This window comes from Oratosquilla oratoria, chromosome 3, assembly GCF_046742065.1.
Source record: "Oratosquilla oratoria isolate Oo_2021 chromosome 3, ASM4674206v1, whole genome shotgun sequence".
NCBI lineage: Eukaryota > Metazoa > Arthropoda > Malacostraca > Stomatopoda > Squillidae > Oratosquilla > Oratosquilla oratoria.
This window is the reverse complement of record NC_134779.1, coordinates 37,229,919-37,253,337: the sequence shown is the minus strand read 5'-3', so window position 1 is coordinate 37,253,337 and position 23,419 is coordinate 37,229,919. Positions and strand designations below refer to the sequence as shown.

Sequence of the window (23,419 nt, the reverse complement as noted above, 5' to 3'; positions counted from 1 at the left end):
AAGAGGTATGGAAGGCAGATGTGGAGGGAGTGAACATGAGGGGACGTCCTAGGATGAGGTGGATGGATGGGGTGAAGGGGGCTTTGGGGAAGAGGGGAATGTCTGTTGAGGAAGGAAGGGAGAGGACGGAAGACAGAGGTGAGTGGAGAATGGTTGTATATGGATGATGTTGTGACTGCATGAGGAGGAATGGGGTAGTATGTGTGAGTAAATTTTGACGCAGCCCGAAGGGATTTCTCCCCGTCCTCGCCTTATATGCAAAGGGGGACGGAGAGGGGGGGTTGCCGATTAAATGAAGCGGCCTTGCTGTGGATGAACTGTGTCTTGCGACACTGCTTCTGACCCAGGGCAGGGTGCAGGGATGACCCGTCATCCAGGAGGTGCTCAGATGAGAGGAAGGGTGGGAGGGGTGTGGAGTGTATTTAGGGATGAAATGGGTGGGAGTGTTTTTATGCCTTTCCCTTTTTGGCTACCTCCCTTGGAAGGGGGAAAAAGCCTTGGTATATGTATGTATGTATGTATAAAAGCTCAAAAAACATCCTTACCATTTCCTATAACTTTTGCACATATGTCTTACCACAAAAATCTGATCAACACAACCTCTACCTGTCCAAAGTCCACACTGTTCCTCGCCAATTCCCTCTGTTCCTCTCCTAATCCTCTCAATCAATATCCTCCCAAAGCCTTCCCAACTACACTTGACAAGCTAATCCCTCTGAAACTACTACACTCATTTTGTCCCCATTTCCCTTTTAAAGTGGAACTATACAGGCACTCCTCCAGTCCTCCGGCACTCTACCCTCTCTCCAACAAACATTAAATAACCTCACCAGCCAGTCCACCATCACTGTACCTCCTTTTTTTAGACATTCTGCGTGGCATCCATCCAGACCAGGTGCCTTACCTGCTCTCATCATCATATCAACTGCCTTCACTTCATCCTTCCTTATTTCTCCTCCATTTTCCTCGCTCATCACGGTCATTTTCTCAGCACTTCCACTGCAACTATCTTTCCCTCCCCATCCTCCTTCACATTTAGCAACTCCCTAAAATACTTTGCCCATCTTCCCCTCACTGCCTTCTCTTCCATTATCATCTCTCCATCTGCACCTTTTACCTTTTCTTCTTTACTTGAGTTGCCTCCTCTTCCTCTCTTAACTTCTTTCCAAAACATCTTTTTATTACTTTCAAAATTTTCTGTCATACTTACCCCATTTCACATCTGCTCTCCTCTTTGCCTCCTTTACCTTGTGCTTTACTTCTTTTCTTTTCTTTGTACCTCTTGTATGACTTTCACGTCCTATTTTGTAACCAATCTGTGAAAGCTCGCTTCTTCTCTTCTACAACCTTCTTTGTTTCCTCATCCCACCATTCACTCATAATTCCTGCAAAACTAACCCTCAAACTCTTCAACTCCCTCAGATATCAGGTCAACCAAGAAAGCCCTTCCATTAGGAGCAAGAAGCTGACTGGGCCAACTTTGTTGAGGCCATCATCCTGCATTGGAACAGTACTGCTCTAGAATAGGTCTGGCTATGGACTCTTGATTGCCCCACATGCAATCACCATATAGAGGAAAGAATGCCTCATCCTACATTACCCCACGTCCTTGCATTGATCCTTGGATACCTGTTTCTCTCTACACTTCATTGTCTCAAGCCTTTTATATGCTTCCTTTAATATTCCCTCCATTCCATTATTCACTGCTACACCCTATATAATTAAAGCTCTTGTCATCCTCTAGCCTTTAACCTCTAAAACTCCACTCAAACATCCTATGACTCTCACATCTTGTGCATTTCATTGCCTTACCTTTGTCCATATTTACTCTGGTTTCTCTTTGTACCATTCCAAACTTGGACACCAATTTATTTCTACTGCAACACATCCCATAATATCTATTCACCCTGTCGTATACCTTTTCAAAATCCAGGAAAGCCTTAGGATCCTTATCCTTTGCTGTTAACTTAACAAATTTTAGCATGAAACATCTTTGTCTATGCATTCTGTTTTCTTATCCCTGCACTATTCTACACCAAATCCTCTTGCTGCCTAAATTTAACTTACAATTGTTTTTGTTTTCCTTTCTTGTATAATGGAACTGTTCATGCACCACTTCAGTCCACTGCAACACTTCCCCATAGTTACAGATTAAACAACCTCACCGGCCATTTGACCAAGGTGTCTTCCCAGTTTTCATCTTTTTCACTGCTATAATTTCATCCCTTCCAATTCCATCAGTCATTTTCCAGGCATCCCACTACCACAATCAAACCATCCCTGTTCAACATTCAACAAATCCCAGAAATGCTCTACCCATGTTGCCCTTACTGTCTTCACTTGCATTAGCATCACTATCTGCACTCCTTTCTACCCAGTTCTCCTCCCGAACTCTTCACTCCCATCCAAAACATTTTTCATTCTCTTGGAAATTCCCTGACAAGCATCCAACCCACCATATATTTACTTCTTAGTTTCCCCTCATACTACACTTGTTGCAGCATTGTGTAATCTTCATCTTTTATCTTTCTCATTATCTTTGCATTGTCTTCAGAAATGCTTGTGTAGCATGTCATACCTTTCATTACATTTTTTTTTACTAAAGAACTTGTATTACTTAAATTACTTTAAATAAAATTTTGCTTCATGCTTCACCAAGTGGAACACACACCACCCCACATTGGCTTTACTTTGCTCTACAGATTTGAAACCTCATTAATTCATTCTGTGTTGAATTCTCTTCATAAATCTCTTCTTCCACTTTCAACTTGAAAGTTCCATCATTGTATCCTGATTTACCATTGACAAACCAATAAAGTTGTTAAGGTTCACCTCATTTCTTACTAATGAGAGCAGTGGCTGACAATAGAATGGAAACTCCCCACTGAAATTCAGTAACTTTGCTCACCCCAGACAACCACGAAGCAAAGAGTTGTTTGATAATTAAATTAAATGGCCAAATGCTTCCATTGGAACTGAATGCTAAAATCCTGTGGTTCACTTATGGTAGTTGCATATCCTTCAGCCTGCGTATGTAGGATCTAAAAATGAAAATCAACAAAGTAAATATACCAAAGCTTTTTCCCCCTTGCAAGGGAGGTAGCCAAAAAACAAAAGCACAAAAACCATAACCACCCATTCCATCCCTAATGCACTCCACTCCTCTCCACCCTCTACATATACTAAGGTTGATAGGCGAGCTTTTAGTTACATTATCAGACCATTGAATGACATAAACAACTTCAGAAATATTTTACACGAACCTTTATAACAGTGGCCCCAGAACCCTGGGGCCACTGATTGAGACTGCTAGATTCTATACTTCAAACTCCCAACAAAAAGTTGTTCACTCATGTTTGCATAAATCATTGAGCATTCAACAAAACTAGTTTCAAGACTACCATACCAGAAAACTGGGAAACTAGTAAAGAAGTGTGGCAATCATCGTTTAGCCTCGTACCTTTTAACTTGACCTCCAACATGATGTAACTGTCACTCTTTGTGCATATCATAACTGTACCTTTGCCCACGTGTACTTTGCTTTCCTTGCACACCCTCCCAAACTGTTACCAATTGCTTCATTCTACCCTCCAATTTAGTTTCACATTGTTGTCAATCCCTAGACTAGCTGAGCAATCCCATCTCCCTGAGGATCACCACATCTGGAACGGGGATTGTGTACAGTGCAGTCTTCCATAATGTGTTGTATAGTATGGGTTCAAGTGTTGCATCCTGGACATTATCTGGGATGCTGTCATCCAGCCTCTCTTGGTATCTTAGATTGTCCACCTGCAAGTGTAGATTCATCTACAAACAATTGGCTAATCTCCTTCCTCAATGCCCGGCTTCTAATTCCAAACCTGTGCTTAGCACCCCATTCAAATACAGTAATCCATCTTGTATTTAGCCAAAGGGTCAGCTAGACATAGAAAATCCTGGATATTGTGCAATGAGCCCCCAAATGGACTCGATTTGAATACCCAGATATGGGTGAGATTGGACATGTAATTGCAGTAAGGCAGATATGTGAGAAAGCTTTAGGAAAAGGTAATGATGTTTCTTGGGCCTTTATGGATTTTAAAAAGGCTTATGACAGGGTAGACAGGAAGGCAATGTGGGAGGTATTGCAAATATACGAGATAGGAGTGAAGCTGTAAGGCACAGTCAAGTTTTTATGAGGGTAGTAGAGCCTGTATTAGAATTCGAAATTAAGAAAGCAAGTGGATTGAGGTAAAGGTGGGACATCGTCAGGGATGTGTCATGTAGCCATGGCTGTTCAATGTGTACATGGATGGGGTGGTGATTGGAGATAGATATAATTGCAAAAAATGGAAGACGAACCAGTTGTGTGATGGCATTGCACTCATAGCAGGATCAGAGGGATTAAGGGAGTTTGGGAAGGCAGTTGAAGATAAGTGTGGGTAGAATTACGATGATATGTACAAGGGGAGAAGATGGCAGCAAACTTGATGTATTAAGGGAAAGTCTGGAGGAAGTGGATAGCTTTATATACTTAAGGGCGTATGTGGTGGGAAAAGGGAGGAGTGGAGGCAGAATGTAAATTAAGAGAAGCAAGTAGATAGCTATGGGGGATTTAAAAGTGTAATGAGAAATAGACATTTGGGAATGGATGCTAAGAGCAGATTGTATGAAGGGGTAATTGTGCCAACAGTACTCTTTGAGGGCTGGAACATGGAGAGAAAGAGTTTAGATGTGTTCAAGATGAAATGGCTGAGAAGTATTGTAGGGGTTACTATGCTGGATACAGTGAGAAATGGGGTTAGGAGGAGAGCAGGGGTGATAAAATTGTTGGGAGATAAGGTTGATGGAATGGTTTGGACACGCACAAAGAATGAGTTAAGATCAGTAAAAAAGTGTGGAAGGCAGAGGTGGCTGGAGTGAATATGAGGGGGTGACCAAGAATGAGATGAATGGATGGGGTAAAAGGGCCATTGGGAAAGGGGGATGTCTTGAGAAAGGGAAAAGGCAGAATGTAGGGATGTATGGATGATGGTGTGATGCATGGAAGGGAGTGGATGAGGGTTAGGAAGTATGTGTGAATGATATTTTGACGCAGCCCAAAGGGATTTCTCCTCGTCTTCTCTTTTTCTGCATGAGGGGATTGAGAGGGGGAGGTCATTGATTAAATAGTGGCCTTGCTGTAGATGTGCTCTGTCTTTCTGCATTGCTTGTAACCCAGAGTGATGGGCAAGACACAGGGAGGAGCCAAGATTAGAGGGAAGGAAGGGTGGTTAATGAGAGTGGAGTGTCTGGGAATAAAATGGGTGGGAGTGGATTTATGCCTTTTGACTTTGGCTACCTTCCTTGTAAGGGAAAACAAAACAAAAAAATTGGTTTATGCATGTACAATTTGCCAAACATCTCCCACCTTTCACCATGAAAAATTTAGCTGGTCCCTTTGGCCTTTTTAAATCCACACTAGAGGACCCTTCAATTACACATTCTGTTCCCCTTCAAATCCTCTTGGTGAACATCCTCTCAGGCAGCAGCCCATCAGTGTCTGTGCCTCCCTGTGGAGGTCAGGTGCATTTGCAGTTGTGAGGCATTGGGGCCTCCTCCAATGGATTCTCTTTCTCATGGTTGGTGGTGCTTCTACTTGCTGGTATGCCATGTATTACCTTACCTCATAGCCATAACTAAACAGCAATACATTATTTATTCCCTGACTGACTTGTGGACCAGTCCTGTGGCAATATTGTTGTTCCCTGGACTTTCTAGCTGAGCAGTGACTGAGGAAAGCTGCACTGGAATGGGATTTTCCCCACAAATCCTTTAAAGAGTGTATATTGTGTTGATGTGCAAGATTGTGTACACTGCTGTCTTCCGTAATCTGTTGTATGGGGTAAAGTGTTACATCCAGGACAGTTATCTGCAATGCAGTCGTCCAGCCTCTTCGGGTAGCTTAGAAGGGCTGGATGGTGACTGCACTGCAGTCTGGCCAGGTGCTTTCCATTTGGGGTGAAGAGGATTTAGAGGGATGGATATCAAGGGGTCTGGCATGCAGCAATATTGTTGATGGGGCAATGAGTGATATGATAATGGATATATTTCTGGTGATTGAGGAGGAAAAGGAGAGTATTTGTGTTATATAGGTATTTGGGTGTTTTCTAAGTTTCTTGGTGTGGGTGGTCTGCTATGTAGTGCAGTAAGTGTGCCATGTTTGTGGAGCCTGCTGCAAGTGTTTGTGTACCTTTCGTGTCCAGGTGATCCTTGACTTTGAGGACTTTCATTTCATGGTGTAAGTGGTCTGTAGGTGTTGTATTTGTGCTGCTTGTAATTGTTTTTAGGGTTTTGTTTTGTTGGGTCTGTAGGGTGTTGTGGCATGTCCTAGTGAGATTAGGGGCTCATGCATGGACTGCTTAATTCATCACTGAGAGTATGCATTGTTTATATACTGTAGTAATAGTTTCTTTTTGTCCAAATGTTGTTCATGTAATTGCTTTAAGTATGTTAGGTAGCCCTTGTGTTTGTGATGTGTTGTTTGATTGACATGGATGTATTGGATGTTACATCAAGAATCTTGGGTGTATGTGGTAAGAGTTGTTGATACAGAGGTGTGGTATTATTTGTGTTCCGCTGTCCAATTGGTTAGAAGTGTCTGTAGATTTGGTTGGGGCTATTTTGAGTCTATTTGTAATGAAGCAGGTGTTAAGTGTGAAAAACGATTTGATGCAGCCCAAAGGGATTTCTCCCTGTCTTCTTTTTTTTTCCTGCAATTAAATGAAGCGGCCTTGCTGTGGATGTGCTGTCTTGTGACACTGCTTCTGACCCAGGGCAATGGGCAAGATGCAGGGATGACTCATCATTCAGGGGTAGCCAAGATAAGAGGGAGAATGGGAGTGGAGTATATGATGATGGAATGGGAGTGGATTTTATGCTTTTGTTTTTGGCACCTCCCTTGTAAGGGGGAAAAAGCCTTTGGCATATGTATGTATGAGTATGTTTGTGATGTGTTGTTTGAATGAGATGGATGCATTGGAAGCTATGCCAAGAATCTTGGCGTATGTGTGTGTGGTTTTAGAGTGTTGTTGATATAGAGGTGTGGTGATATTTGTGTTCTGTTGTCCAATTGGTGAGAAGTGTGGGGGTAGATTTGGTTGGGGCTCTTTTAAATATTTGTAATGAACCATGTATTGAGTGTGTCGAGGTATGGTTGTAGTATTTCTGCAGCTTTGTGTTATGTTGTGCGCATATAATTGTTATGTTGTCTGTGTATGAGTAAGAAGAGATTTGTATTTCTGATGCTGTTATATCATGCATATTTAGATTAAAGAGTGTGGACGATAGAACTTTGAGCCCTGTGGTACTCTGTTCTTTGACACAGGCATTTATACCTGCCAGATAATTGACCAGCCATCTTTTGTCATTATTGTGCATGTTTGAGAGATTGTAACGGAAGATGACATTGAAAACTGAACTAATGTCTAGTGTTATGAGAAGTGTTCTATGTAGGAGCTTTTCCGAATTTATGCCATCAAAATCTCTGTGTGAGGTTAATTAAAAGTGGCTTGTAGTGATTCACAAGGGAGATATGTGGTGGTGACAAGTTGTAGTGTGAGGTGCTTAATGACATTGGAGGGTATGTAGAGACGTGTGATGCTAGAACTGTTAGGTTTGAAGATGGTGGATTTTCTCGTGCTTCCAGATGTCGGGTATGTGTGAATAGCTGTAGTTTGCAATGTTGGTGAGTGTGTGTGTGCCATGTGGTCCAAGGTGTTTTAGGTGGATGTTACTTATATTGTCAGGGCTACAGGTAGATGAGTACTTGAAGTTATTTGAGGTTATGTATTATGTGTTTCATCTGGCTCTCGATGAAGACTGCGCAGTCTGGGTCGAATGATGCGTTGGTCGTCAGGGTGAGGGGTGAGATGGTTTGTATGTACAAAATGATTTGCAAGGGTTTGCATGTCTGTTTGAAGGTACATCGTCTATTGTGGTTATTGCTGTATGAGTGTGTGTTGTGTTTCTGTTGGAATGTCGTACAGTTTTCTGGTGTTTGTTTTGTGATTGTGTTGACAAATGTTTTCCAATTTTGTGTTTTTTTCCCCAAGTATTTTGTTGATTTTGGTTTTTAGTACATGTATTTGTTGTGCTATGTTCTGAGGGATAGATATTGGTGTATTGTGTTTAAGTGTGTCATATTGTCTGATGAGGCCTTGGGTTTCTGGTGTGAGGTTTAACATAATAATGAAGGAGACTGCAAGAGACCATAAGGCCTACACTAGGCAGGTTTGGGTTGTCTGATTTTCTGATGCCTCTACAGTATTTCTTGTCTGTGTTTTGTGTGATTGTATTGAAGGTGTGCACAGCAGTGGCTACATCTGTCCCAAATTGTTGTTCTGTCTCTTCAGTGAAAGCTTCCCAGTTTGTTCTCTTGTAATTGTTGTATGTGTGTGTGGCCAACTCAGATGATGATGATTGGAAGGTGGTTGGATCTGAGGGCTCCAACCACTTTCCATGCAGTTGTTGGGGTTAGGCAGGGGGAACAGATGATGTCAAGAGAGAAGGGGTGCAAAGGGCTTGATGGGGCATATGTGTGTGATTATACGTGTTGTTCATGATGGTCAGTGAGTCACGTGATAATGATTTGAAGTTGGTCGGATGGAGAATGTGTTTATGATTGTATAGGCGTTGCTCATGATGTTCAGTGAGTCAAGTGATGATGATTTTGAAGGTGGTCAGATCTGAGGGCTTCAACCACTTTCTATAAAGTTGTTGGGGTTGGGCAGGGGGGTTGATATCAGGAGAGAAGGGGTTGCAAAGGACTTGATGATATGTGTGTGTGATTACAAGTGTTGTTCATGATGGTCAGTGAGTGAAGTTGTGTTTATAAATCAAAACCTTTGTCCATGTTGGGGTTCTTGATATATAATACCAGGCCGACAAATTGGCAGTGAAGTCACCACACAGGATAAGATTGCAGATGGTGGCAAATTGGTTCAGGTTCGGTCTAAAGTTGTTTGGAACCGTGGGGGATGTATATGTTCACTATTGTAATTGTGGATTTTTTACCTGTTTGGATTTGAATTGATTGGGTTTCAGTGGTATTGTCTGTGGCAGGGAGGAGGGTTTCCGTGGTGGCACCTGTGTCCACAAAGCAGATGGATTGGTGGATCGGGGTAACAAGTCCACCACTGTTACCGTCAGTTTGGTCCTGTCTGGTCCTGTCTGATGGTAGTGAAATTATGAAATAGTGATATTTTACAGGAGTATTGTAATTTTGTTTCTTTTATGATGGCAACATGTTTTGTTTGAGGAAGTTTTTTTTTTATGCCATCAATTCATTGATGCCATTTTGTGGGAATTTTCTACAAATTTGTGGGAGAAATTTGCTCATATGGGATGTTTTATGAGCAAATTATATGTTGTAATGAACTTTTATTTGCATATATTATAATTCCTCCTTTTTGTGGGAAAAATGTGGAAATCCAGATTTCCTTATGGGAATTTTGTAGTAAAATCTCACTCATTTGTAGGAACTGGCATAGATCACAATGGCAACACTGCTTCAATGTTATGTTGTAAGATGTTGATATTGTGTGTTCTGTACATGTTGTAGGTTGCTGTATGGGGTTGGGGTACTGGTGGGGGGTGGGTTAGGATCAGGATCAGAAGTAGGAAGAGGAATGATTTGGGAGAAGGGTGGGGGTGTGGGTAAGGATGCAGGTTAGGGATGGTATGCTGGGAGTTATGGGTAGGCAAACAGAACAGGTTCAGGTGTTCATGTATTGTTTTATGTCAGCAAGTCTTGTGCAAGTGAGGTGGGCCCAGTTTTTGCATGAATTGCACTGAACTGAGCACTTTGTTGGCTCGAGGTGATAGGTTTGGAGCATGTTGGACACATGTATTTTGTGGTGGACCCAGGATTACTCTCTTTATATCTGGCTAATAGAAGAGGCTGTTGTTGGTCACCTGGGAGACGTGGGTCTCTGTGAAGATACACACCACCTCCTTCAAGAGAGATCTGGGGCAACAGTTTGACTAACTGAACACCCATACTATCCATCTATCTATATATCTGGGGCCTATGTCCCATTATAAAGGAGGTGACTAGTCAAGGCACACCCACTTCCATCTACCACCCACCACCTATTGTTTCCCTCTCATCTTAACTCCTCATAGATGATGGGGCATCATTGTCTTCAGCCCACTGCCTTGGTCTGAAACAATGCAGCAAGACTTGGCCCATCCACAGCAGGGGTGCTTTGTTACAAGGTAACCCTCCCTCCTTGTCCCCTCATGCGATAAATAAAGATGCACACCTCACCAATTACTCTTAACATACATCACACACACACACACACACACACACACACACACACACACACACACACACACACACACACACACACACACACACATACAGTCATACACACACACAAATAGCACAAGTACATCTACCTTCAGGTCATCCAACCATTGTTAAAATGGTACAATACAGCCTGGCAACAGTTTCCAATTACTCCAGATGCAACCGACACAAATAAGATGGCACATTTTACTACCCTGACCTAAACTTGTCCCTTCCAGGCAGCAACACACACTTAGCGACTTGTGGGGTGAACTGGTGGCTCGTGGCTGAGTTCTTGGCGGCTGCAGGTCTTGTACAAGAGATAACCAGAGAAACAGATTATCTAACTGAAATTTTCCTCTGTCTGCAAGAACAGTGTTGTCTTTATATTCCAAGTTGTTTTACATCCGTTCTTGCTCATTTTCGTGCATTCAGCTTGCATTACTATATCTATGGATGTGAGGACATCACACACCCTTCAAATCAACAATTAACTCAAGACATCTTCATGTTATTTACCACTCATACAATCTATCATAAAAGTTCTTTATTACCACAAAATCTTCTCGGCTTCTTAATACACACATCTCATGGTCTTTCATGCTCCCTACCTATTAGCACTTGTCATACACCTTCTCCAGGTCCACAGAACACTGGAACTGTTGCATGTATTTTTCACAAATCTCATTTCTCTACACAACTCTGACATGAAAACTACACTACTACACTCCTGATATCTCTCATTCATTATTCAATTTACTATACATCTTTTGTTTTACAAATTACCTGTGATGGTCAGTAAAGCTAATACCTCCGTGTTTTCGTCATTTGAGTTATTTGAGTTCGTAAATTACTTCTTCCAACCATTGAGTTCTTGACCTCTCATAAACTAACACATTCACACTAACCACCCTTTAACTAAATCCCATATTTTTATTTTCCACACACGACTCGTTCAATCCCAATCCATTTTTTTTCTTCCAAATTTACCACTTTATCCTCCTTTTCTTTCACAAATTGGTTCCCATTCAACCTTTACATTTCTTACTTCAACTCCCACCAACGTTATCCATTTTAACTTTTTTCTATCTTAGCTAACCTTTATTTTTTTTTATTTTTTTATTTTTTTTTTTTTATCCGTTTAACCCCGGGTAGTTGTGACCGTCGTGAATATGATAACAGCGTCGTAGATTCCGATGGAGCAGGTGAGTGGAAGTCGCGATACGGGAAGCGTGGAAGAGGGAGACCAGCTAGAAGGTGAAGAGACGAGATAAGAGAAGTTTGCAGGAGTGACGTGGCGCAATCGTGTGAGTCACGGAATGCCACGAAAGGCCTTTCTTCAGCACTGGACTCGGGATAACTGTTCGACTGATCACTGGGTAATGGTAACTTTTAGAGATACTTGAGTAAACATTTGATTGACACGAGTGTGCATTGTCAGTTTTACCAACGTGAAAATATAAAGCAATATCAAGCAAGAATAGGTTTTATGTACATATTTTTGTGTTTTCTCTTATTTTTAAAATAATTTGTTTTATTTATTTAATTTTATTATTATTATTGTGATAACTACTGTATCCTTTGGCAAGCGGAAACAACCTTTTGCAATTTTTAATATGGGTAGCGCTTTATTCAGCTGAAGAGACGCTGTCCCCAAAGCGAAACAATGATCGTAAGAAACCTTTTGATAATAATATTAAATGAAATAGATTACTAATTATCTGTGGGAGGAACCGCTATAAATGATTAAATAAGATTACGCCCATTCCTCGTAGTGTAAAATAAATTCTTTTAATTCTGTACGTAAAATAAATAAGTAAAAATGCCATGGTATGAATCATACGCACATATAGTATATATATATATATATATATATATATATATATATATATATATATATATATATATATATACACACATTAGCAGATGGTTTTATGACTTTCCAATCCCTCTTCGTGACGGTGGACATAAGAGATGCGATAATCATTGTTGCATATAATATGGTAGCACCTAATCAGTATGGTCGAGCTGGTTACATTAATTCACAACCACAACCATTCCAACATATCACAGAAACTTAACATGCATTTCTAACCATACCTAAGGCAGCGTGTCCCCAGACACCAAAACTACAAGACAAGACAGATGCTGTCTTCTATTATGACGTCATATCGACTGGGTACACCCGACGACCTTTCTCCACCTAACGCAGTGAATCATCCTCGTTTTCTTCCTACTCTTTCCTCCCTTTTCTTCTAAGCCCACCACTTTATGTGACGTGTCAATCCTCAACGTAGTAGTATAATTAACTACAACTCAGCATTATCGTATATGCTACATTTACTAGTTCTTGATCGTGTGTAGTTTCGTTCTTTGCCGGCTCTCCAAGGGGTACTGGTCTTTCCCCTTTACGCTACCCGATATTCCTGTGAACACGCTCTAATCCTCCTCCACGATGTTCATATTTCTCACTCTTATGCAACCTGATCTTCTCTGCAGCTCGGTGCATCTTATTCTGAACCCATTTTCCCTAACCACACATTTTTGTTTCTAAAGTCGTACAAATGCGTTACTCTTCTGTACGTTTAATTCGTTTTTTTTTTTTCTTTTTTACGAAGCGATACTTTGATGTTCTTCCTTATAAAGTTGTTATACTGTAGAAATACTGCATTCTTGGGAATATAATTTTAAATAATTTGCAGTTTCAAGTCGACTGATTTCAGTATTATTTCTGTTTTAAGTCGACGAATTTCAAGATGTTTTGTAACAGAAAATGTAGGTTACAAATAATCGACATTTGTTGCTCGTCTCCGAATTCAATACGTAATTGTTTCATGAAACAAAATAACTTATAGAATTACCAAACACAAATAAGCGTATTTACAAGACTCATCGAACCAGATGAGGATTGTTTTGTTGATTTTTGACTGCATTGTAAACATTGTTCTCACAAGTCGTCCTCTTCTTGGAGGTTGGACTGACTGGATACAAATATCTATATTTCCCTTGCACATTCTTATTATTATTTTTTTTAATATAATAGGAGACGAAATTTCATTCAGAAAAGAAAGTTGATCACGTTTGATTTCTAGCATACATAAGTTCTGCTGCCCACAAAGGCTTTTGTGGCAGACCTGGGCGCGTTACCGCCGGACAGGTATTGCGTTACCGAAAAATCTGTGGTGCATTTCCGTCAATCCGTAACCGATTTTAATTACCTTAGAGCGGTGTACATATATTACGCAGTAACGCGGACCGCAAGTTAATGTATTTTCCATGGAGATCCCTTTTTTGCATGTACAAGAGAAAAATAATGGGGCCTTCACTAAACTAACGTCCTTAATTAAGATTCTGAAGAGAATTGATAACATCAAAAGTGACAAAATTTTCACTCGGAATGTGAATCCAAGAAACAACGGTCTCAGACTGTCAAGGAATAGATTTAATTTGGAAGTGGGTAGAAACAACTTCGCCAACCGTGTAGTTAATGAATGGAATAAACTTCCTGTAGAGGCAGTGCAATGTAGTTCAGTTCGAAGTTTTAAGAATCATTTAGATAAGCACTTAATTAAGCAAGATGCTGTGATGACTCATTTATTTTATATTATTTGTTTTATTATTATTTATCTGTATTATTATTTGCTTGATTCTCATTTATTATTAGTTATGTCAATTTATTATTATTTACTATTTACCTGTTCATTATTTAATTATACCTATCCATTTATTTTATTTATTATAATTTACATTATTATATTTTTTGTTTGTTCGTTTGTTTATTTATCTATTTATTTATTATATCTTTTTTCGCATCCGACCTTGATATGGACCAAAAGGTCTTCTGTCGGCATGCTCCGCCTTTGTAATCCTTTGTAACGTGAGAAACTTACGATAGCGGAACAAGGAAGACAGTGAGGAGCCTACGCCAGGAGGCGCTGAGTATCTGCGGCCGAAGCCGTCACCTTTGGCCTAATATGGGCTTTGGGGTCTGTTGGGGGTAGGTAAGACAGCCACGACTGGGAATCTGAGGGGAGTGCGGGATTCGAACCCACAAATGATGCATGCGGGACCAGCACGCTGGGAGAGGTTTGAAAAGGATAGAAACGCTGGAGCAGCTAAGGCGACGGCGGGGGGGGGGGATCTCTCCTCCGAGGAAGACTTGAACTAACAAGGAGATCGAAGATCAAAGACTTTCGGTAACTAGGTCATTAGAAGCTCGGGCTGAAGAAGCAGAAAGTGGGAAGAGGTCTATGAGGAAGAAAGAGAGGGAAGATGTATGCGTTCTATATACATAAATGGCATCTTCCCCTTTATAAGAGAGAGAAATTGCTCTAGATTGTTTATCCGTCTATGTAAGAGGGAAATACAATCTAGAATCTAGGAAGAAGCAGAGAGAAGGAGGGGGAAGTAGATCTTCTAGAACCAGAAATGTGGAGGAAGAGTCTGTGAAGTACAATAACGGAACGGAAGTCTAGAATCCACAAAGAGGAAGAAAATGGGAAGAAGAGTGAAGATCTAGAAGAAAATAGGATTGAGAAGAAAACGACGAGGAGCTGGGAGAGAAGAGAGTAGGAGGAAAGATGGATTGCAGGAAGTGAGGCTGTGAGGTTGCAAGTTCGACGGTAGCGCGTCGGAGAGAAACAAGTGAGAATCAAAGGAACAGAAACAAAGAAAGAAAAATTATTTCGTGAGGGAGACGGAAGAGGGTGAACTTAAGAAGCAGGAGAAGAGGGGAAAAAAGTAAATGACGAAAGAAGGGGAAGATAAGAATGAAACAAAGATACTGAGAGGCGCCAAAAAAAAAAAAAATAATGAAAGTCGAGATGCAGGGATTGGGGGAAAAAAGACGAAAGAAAACAAAAAATGAAGCTAGGCTTGGGATGAAAGGTGGAGGGGGAGGGGAGATGACAACTACGACGAAATAAATTATAAAACTAGCAGAAGAAACGAGAAATAAAGACGCGAGATGAGACAATTAGAAGAAAATAAAAATGCAGGTGATGTGGGGACGGGGGGTGGGGGGGCGGAGGAGAGTTCCAATTTAAGTGATGTTAGTAGATGAGGGTACTTACTCACATACCAAGATCTACTGCTATAACTAACAGGGTGAATACAATTCAACTAAATACTCCGTATATAGGTTTCGTAAGTAGATGGTGCTTGTAAACGAACATGAGAGACTATTATTTTACTGTGACATGTATGGTACATTTTCGTTGTTATATTTGCCATGATACCTCCTGTGTTTGTGTTGAGAGTAGTGTTTGATGAAAGCTCCTTGTTTCCCCTGTGTCGACTGATGTTGTCACTTTTCTAGAGCCCGTTTGAAATGTTAATCATTATTCGCCACTGATATGTTTTTTTCATTTTCTGTTTGTGGTTGCATGTGTGGTCTCGAAGCACGAGGACAAGGGCTGTCACGGAGACATAAAGGAACGAGGACTCAAACACGAATCAAGGTCTCCATCCACGATGCGATCTAGTCTTGAGCCCACGGGACAGATCTGGTTGGATACGACCAGATTGGATCGTGTATGTCGGTCGGACAAACCAAAACCAGTAAACAGACGATCCTATCTTGTCGGATCTGACCACATCTGTCCGATGGCCTCAAGACTAGATCGTACCGTGGATGGGGTCCTCAGGAGGTCTTCGGGGCCACGAGCGCTCACTCAGCACCACGATATCCAAACCACACGAACGCTGTAACATCGCGGACTTCGGCCTGAAGTAGGTTTCATCGATCGAGATCCCGTGGGGTTGGGGTTAACTTCTTTACAGCACCTGCTGCTAAACAGTATACCCTGTTTTTAACCAGAACAAGAGTTAAGGACGACCTCGGTGGGGTGGGGAGTTACATTAGTTGTCGAGAGAATATCAAATTTACCTAAAACCGCATCAGCACACTGGCGTGATTTATTGATCTTGTTCTGCTGACAAGATGTCGAGGCTGTGTCGATCCCTAGAGGATAGACCGATGGTCCTGCAGTGAGTAAAAATACCTCACAGTCACGTTCTTCTATCCTTCCCCATTGATATTCTTTATACTCTTCGCTCCGGTTACGTCAACAGCGAATAAGAAATAGATAAATAGATTAATAAAAGCATAAAGAACATCGATAATAATTAGAGGGACGAGAGGAATGATGATGAAAGCAAAGAATATGAAATCAGTCGACATTGCCCCAAGGTCTTCTCGTTGGTTGGATCGACTAGACCTTCGGAAAGAGACGGAAAGCAAGGGACGTGTCTGGAAAAAGGAGGCCTTGCGGGGGACATTGAAGAATGATGTCGCCTTGGGGGGTCTATATAATTTATTTGGATTGGGTGGAGTTGCACGAGAGGACGTGGAGAAAGATATTTCGTGTTTGTCTTTGTGAAAAAATAAGAGAAGAAAACAGGACAAAGAGGAGATAGGTTATATATTTGTGTATGCATGCTGTATATACATACACAAAAGAAAAACGTCACGAAAAGTCATGCACACACACATGCACGCATACGCACACACACACACACAGTGTAGAAAGGAAATGGATGTTTAATAGGAGTGTATACTTGTGACCCAAAATCTGTGTGCACAGCTTACTTTGAGAAATTGAGATTCAAAAAAGGAAGAAGTAAAACAAATAGAAATGTTCGTGAGGAGGAGTGGAAGACGAAGAAGAAGACAAAAACGATGAACGAAGACAAAGATGATGACGAAGAAAACGATGAAGACGACGAATAGGAGTGAATATAAAATTGCAAGCAGGCAGGAGCGAAAATGACGAATTAGAGAACAGCGGAAGGAAATGAATACAGAAGGGAAGAAGATAAAAAAGACGACGACGACGACAAGGGGGTGGGGATCAGAATGAAGGGGAACTATGGGGCTGAGAGAGAGAAGAGAGAGAAAGGGTAATAGTATTAAAGGGGGTAAGGGTTGCTGGTCAAAGTCCGTAGAGTGGGGGAAGCCGGGATGATGGATTGACAGGAAGAGGGGGAGACCTAGCGGAAGGAGGGGAGACCAAAGGGGGAGCCTGAAAGAGGGGAAAAGAAGCAAGCAGGGAAGAGGGGAGAGACGAAGGAGGAATGAAAAGGACGTAAGGAAAGGGTCGACGAGGGATAAGGGAAAGAAAAATGAGGGAAGAGGGGAGGGCAGATGCATAGTGGCAAGAGAGGGAATTGGTAGAGGAAGGTGGAGGAGCAGGATGGATAGAGAGATGCAAACCGGTGGTTAGAGTCATGATGAGTGGAACAAGGAGAGACATTTTGATAAATATGAAAGATGGAGGTGGGAGAGGGGAGTCTGTAGATTTGGAATTGTAGAGGAATGTCCCCTGGGGGAGTGGGGGGGGAAGCTGGAGTCACATTTCCATTACCCCGTGGGTTTTAGGTTTCTGGGGGAGGGGGGGGGAGCAATTTCAACAAATGGGAAGTGAGCTATGAGGGGAAGGGAAGGAATTAGGTTTGCAACATCTATTTACTTATTTATTTATCTGTTTATTATGTTTATCTATTTTATACTTTTTATTTTATTTTATTATTTATAAAGGTGAGGACGGGAAAGAATGTTGATAGGTATTGGTGATGTCGTGAAATATTAGAATCGATAGAGTTTCAGTTTTCTTTGCAGGAGTTGAGAATTATATTCACGTTTTCTTTCTCGTCCAAAGGTGCGGAGGCTCTGGAAGGCCCTTCCTTCCCAGTAGCATCTGTCATTTCACCAACTGAATTGGTAAGTTGCATGATTTATTTATTTATTTATTGTTTTTGTTGTTGTTATTATTACTATTATTATTATTACTATTGTTGTTATTATTGCTATTATTATTGTTTTTGTTATTGTTGTTGTTGTCCCATGTCTCTTTTGATAAGTCCATTAATAACTACAAAATAAACGAATGAGGAGATATATAAATGAATAAATATATACATAAATACAAATATGAGTAAACGAAAATGTGTAATGATATGTGCTGTCAATGCTGTCACCGTTGACCACGAGGAAGCGATTACAAAACCTTCTGCAGGATATGAAGTGATTCACAAAAACCTGTTTCCTCACGTATACCCCATCCTTATGCGTTGCTGTTTCCGTAAACCACATCAACACGAATATCGCTCACCTAGCTCTCACTAGTTTCTCGGAATATGGCCCCACTAAGGGGACTAAATGGCCCCTACAGTGGCCCCGTGAGCGTCTAAGCTGGGGTCCATTGGCCCAGGGAAAAGATGTGATGAAAAAATGAGAAGGAAGAGGTGGACGTGGGAGGTGGGGTAGAGTAGGACCAAGCACGAGGGATGGTGGGGGTGGGGGGTTATGTTCTCTTTTGAGGGGACTATGCTGGGTGGGGGAATTTTGTTATAAATTGAGGAGGAATTATTCTAGTGATCGGGAAAAGGTGTGGTTGTGGGGAGAAAGGCTAATTGTCCATCAGTGTACGCAAGAGATTAGGACAGATAAACCATAGAGGGGAGACTATCTGTCCGGGAAAAAGGGGGAAGAGCTGGACTGCCAGCTTTATCCCCCCCCCTCTCCCCCTCTCTTCATCTCCCCCGACGGGTGCCAGAACGTAAGGACAAATGCTACCCAGTAGGAGAGGAGGGTTAATGTCCATTGTTTTTATTTTTATGTTTCTTTATTCATCTAACTATTTCTAATAATTTATTTATTTATTTTTATTTAATTGTTTATTTATTCATCTATTTATTTCTATCCACTCATTTATCTATTCATTCATTTATTTATCTATTTATAAATTTACTTATTGTTGTATTTGTTTATTTATTCATTATTTTTTATTTATTCATTTATATTTTCATTTATGTATTTATCTTTTTATTTATTTATCTAATTATTTACCTATTTATTTATTCATAAATATTTTGGGGAGTGTTCTCTGAAGTGGAGTGGCCATGACTGGCGTGGCTTCACAGTCTACCACTTCCTCCACTTCCTCCACTTCCTCCTTCAACCTCTAAGGGCTAATAACGCAGCAAAATTAAAATGTGGAGTGGCAGTGGAGGGGTCGAGGTCAGAGTGGAGGGAGGAGTTGGATGTCACAAATAATGATGATAGTAATATTAGATAAATAAAATAAATTGAGTAATTGCCCAGGGGAAGAAAGGAGATTTCAAATCTTGAACACGATAAGATACTTTGATCATTTTGTTCTGGTTAAACAAGAGACGATTTTGTGCAACTGTGGAAGGCGGTCGACCTGGATAGAAAACTGTGGCGTCCTTCGAATATTCTATTATGTCTGACGTTAACTTGTTTGTGTGTTCGAGAAGGCGCTGGCGCGGTAGTGTCCCCCATGAATTATTTGTTGTTGTTGTTGTTCTTTTTATTATTATCATTGTTGTTGTTGTTGTTATTATTATTATTATTTTATTGTTATTATTATTATTATTATTGTTATTATTATTATTGTTATTATTATTATCATTATTATTATTATCATTATTATTATTATCATTATTATTATTATCATTATTATTATCATCATCATCATTATCATTATTATTATCATCATTATTATTATCATCATTATTATTATCATCATTATTATTATCATCATCATTATTATCATCATCATTATCATTATCATCATCATCATTATTATCATCATTATTAAAATCATCATTATCATTATTATCATCATTATTATCATCATTATTATATCATCATTATTATTATCATCATTATTATTATCATCATTATTATTATCATCATTATTATTATCATCATTATTATTATCATCATTATTATTATCATCATTATTATTATCATCATTATTATCATCATCATTATTATCATCATCATTATTATCATCATCATTATTATCATCATCATTATTATCATCATCATTATTATCATCATCATTATTATCATCATCATTATTATCATCATCATTATTATTATCATCATTATTATTATCATCATTATTATTATCATCATTATTATTATCATCATTATTATTATCATCATTATTATTATCATCATTATTATTATCATCATTATTATTATCATCATTATTATTATCATCATTATTATTATCATCATTATTATTATCATCATTATTATTATCATCATTATTATTATCATCATTATTATTATCATCATTATTATTATTATCATCATTATTATTATCATCATTATTATCATCATCATTATTATCATCATCATTATTATCATCATCATTATTATCATCATCATTATTATCATTATTATTATTATTATTATTATTATTATCATTATTATTATTATCATTATTATTATTATTATTATTATTATCATCATTATTATTATCATCATTTATTATTATTATTGTTATTATTATTATTATTATTATTATTATTATTATTATCATTATCATTATTATAATATTTCAATCGATTCTACTTAACGTGTAGGGAAGATCTTTCTCCTGAAGAACTAACGGTGATATTCTTTAAAAAAAAAAATAATTTCCTTATATGCATACATATACCAAAGGCTTTTTCCCTCTACACGGGGGGGGGGGGGGTAGCCCAAAAAAAAGGCATAGAAACCACTCCTACCCATTCCATTTCCTATATATTCCACTCCCCCTCCACCCTCCTCCCTCCCTCTTATCTTGGCACCTCCTGGATGACGGGTCATCCCTACATCCTGTCCACTGCCCTTGGTCAGAAGCAGTGTCGCAAGACACAGCACATCCACAGTAAGGCCGCTTCATAAATTCGGCGACCCCCCCTTCTCCGTCCCCCCATGCAGAAAAAGGAGAAGACGGGGAGAAATCCCTTCGGGCTGCGTCAATATTTTTTTTCTCATACATACTTCCTCACCCCCCATCCCTCACCCACTACCCCTCATGCATCACAGCATCATCTATACACAACCCCCCTCCATTCACCTCTCTTCTGTCCTCTCCTTTCCTTATATAAATCTTATATAAATCCAAGGATTTATATAAGATTTATATAAGGATTTTTTTTTCTTGCGGTGGTATTCTTAAAAAAATATTTCCTTATATAAATCTTTCCCTTCTAAGGATTTATATAAGATTTATATAAGGAAAGAATTTTTTTTAAGAGTACCACCGTAAAGCCGTCACAACCCCAAACGATTTTATTCAGGTGAAGAAGGATCACGCAACATCGTCTACCGAAAAAGTCAAGGACGACATGACTGAGGTGTCGGGAGCCCCAGGGAGGAGGGCAGGTGTCCTGGATACAGGTGTCTGGGTAGGGGAGAGGGTAGAAGCAGGTGTGGGATCTGTGGAGCGAGGAAAGCAGGTGTATCGGCGGGTCACGTCCTGTGAAGATTGCCTGTCGAGCAAGGTCAAGGAGAGGCTCTTTGTGATCCTAATAGAAGGCCGACTTTATCGTTATATTATTGTTTTGTTTTGATTTAGTTTCAATTCACAAACTTCCCACTATCAGGAGGCTAGGACGGTGCCCCTTACAGAGGAATTTATAGCGTGGAATTTGATGGTTCAACTTCGCCGGTGGCAGGGTTCGATCCGCCATCACCCTGACTTTCATTGCAAGTAACGACGCGCTAACCCGCTCGGCCAGCGACGATCCTGTTTTTGAAAAGGTGTATTTCACCTTTCGGTGAAATGTTTCTCGGCGTTGTGAAGGTGGATGGAATTTGTAAAACTTTTGTAAAATATCACGCAAGTAAATTTGAAAGCACCACTGTGGCAAACGAATTCTAACCAGTCATATTTCTGTCGACAATATGAGAATTCTGTTTACACATTTATGTCATATGTCGACTCTGTCAGGCAAATGTATGGGGATAGATTGGGAGTCTACCTGGAAGATGATGTTTGCAAGTCAAAAAAAGGATGACCCAGACTGTATTGATTGATTGATTGATGTTATGCTCTCTTACGGCATTTGATTGATTGATTGGTTGACATATCGTTCCGTGTTTCCGTTCCATCAGGACCTAAATTGTTTCCCGACTAATTAGAATTTTTATAGATTTGGGGTCGGGGTGGGGGGTGGGGGGTGACACCTGCTCATTTGTATAAAAATAGAGACCCAACCATATGTATGAGATCTAGTTGTTAAGGTTAATTAGTTTCCGGGTGCCACGCATGATTACATTAACTTTATTAACCTTTATCAAGGATTTGGATCCTTTATTTAACCTTTATTAAGGGGTTTGGATACTTTTTAAAAGGATTGGATCTTTCTCAAGATGGATTCTTTTTAGAGGATTCGAATCCTTTAAGAAGAATCCAAACCCATTAAGAGAGATCAAAACCTTTTGAAAAAATCTAACCCCATTCAGAATTATCCAATCTCACTTTTGGAATCCAATCCCCCTTAACCTCTTCCATACTGGGTGATACTTTCTCTCCTCTCCCTGCCTGCCGTCAGACGATTTTATTCGTTTATATGTCAATGTTCGCCGTTCATGTTTGCTGTTCACTGTTATTGATTTATGCGTCGCTGTTCACCCCTGTTGCCAGCTATGATTATTGTCATTATTCAGAATGTTAAGTAACACATAAGAAGATGAGAATGAAGGAGACTGCAAGAGACCATAAGGCCTACACAAGGCAGTTCCATATCCTTTACTACCCTATCCATAAATATATCTAATCTACTCTAAAAACAAACAATATCTTCAATCCTCACTGAATTATTACTAAGTCTATTCCATTCGTTAACCACTGTGTTGGTAAATCAATTCTTGTCTATTTTCTTTTTAAACTCCATTATAATAACAATGGAGTTAACCAAATTAGAATTGACTAAACCTCGTGAAGTTAAGAAGGTTGACTAAGATGTTTTTAAACTCCATTCTAGAACCTTCTTTAACTAAATGGAATCATCTAGTTTTTATTAAAGTGAAATGTAGAGATATGGGGGAGATGCGGGCAGCCAGCTCTCATCCGGGAGGGTAATAGCTGTCGATCACGCTTCATGCACCTTGTCCACAGGGACAGTAAATCGTTACTGTCCCCCCTGAGCAAAGGATGGGCCGGCTCTCTTTCGGTAGAGCGGTAACTGTCGATGACGAGCCCAGCACATGGTTCAAAAACATGGTGAATCACAAGCTATATGTGTAATTTTAAGCAAAGCTTAATGTTGTAGTTATAATTTCAAATATATTTTTCC

At 39.9% G+C, this 23,419-nt stretch overlaps 1 protein-coding gene across 2 annotated transcripts in view; it reads left to right on the top strand.

Annotated features, from left to right (window-relative positions):
* The window catches only part of LOC143021634 (uncharacterized), a 109,149-nt gene that overhangs the window by 16,856 nt on the left and 68,874 nt on the right, over nucleotides 1–23,419 (top strand). Inside the window, exon 4 of one of the 2 annotated variants that reach the window (XM_076179247.1) lies at nucleotides 17,971–18,032. In XM_076179247.1, coding sequence (XP_076035362.1) covers nucleotides 17,971–18,032 — 62 coding nt within the window. Of the gene's footprint in view, nucleotides 1–1,422; nucleotides 4,836–17,970; nucleotides 18,033–23,419 lie in introns of those variants that run through there. The other variant, XM_076179252.1, reaches the window with a different exon arrangement.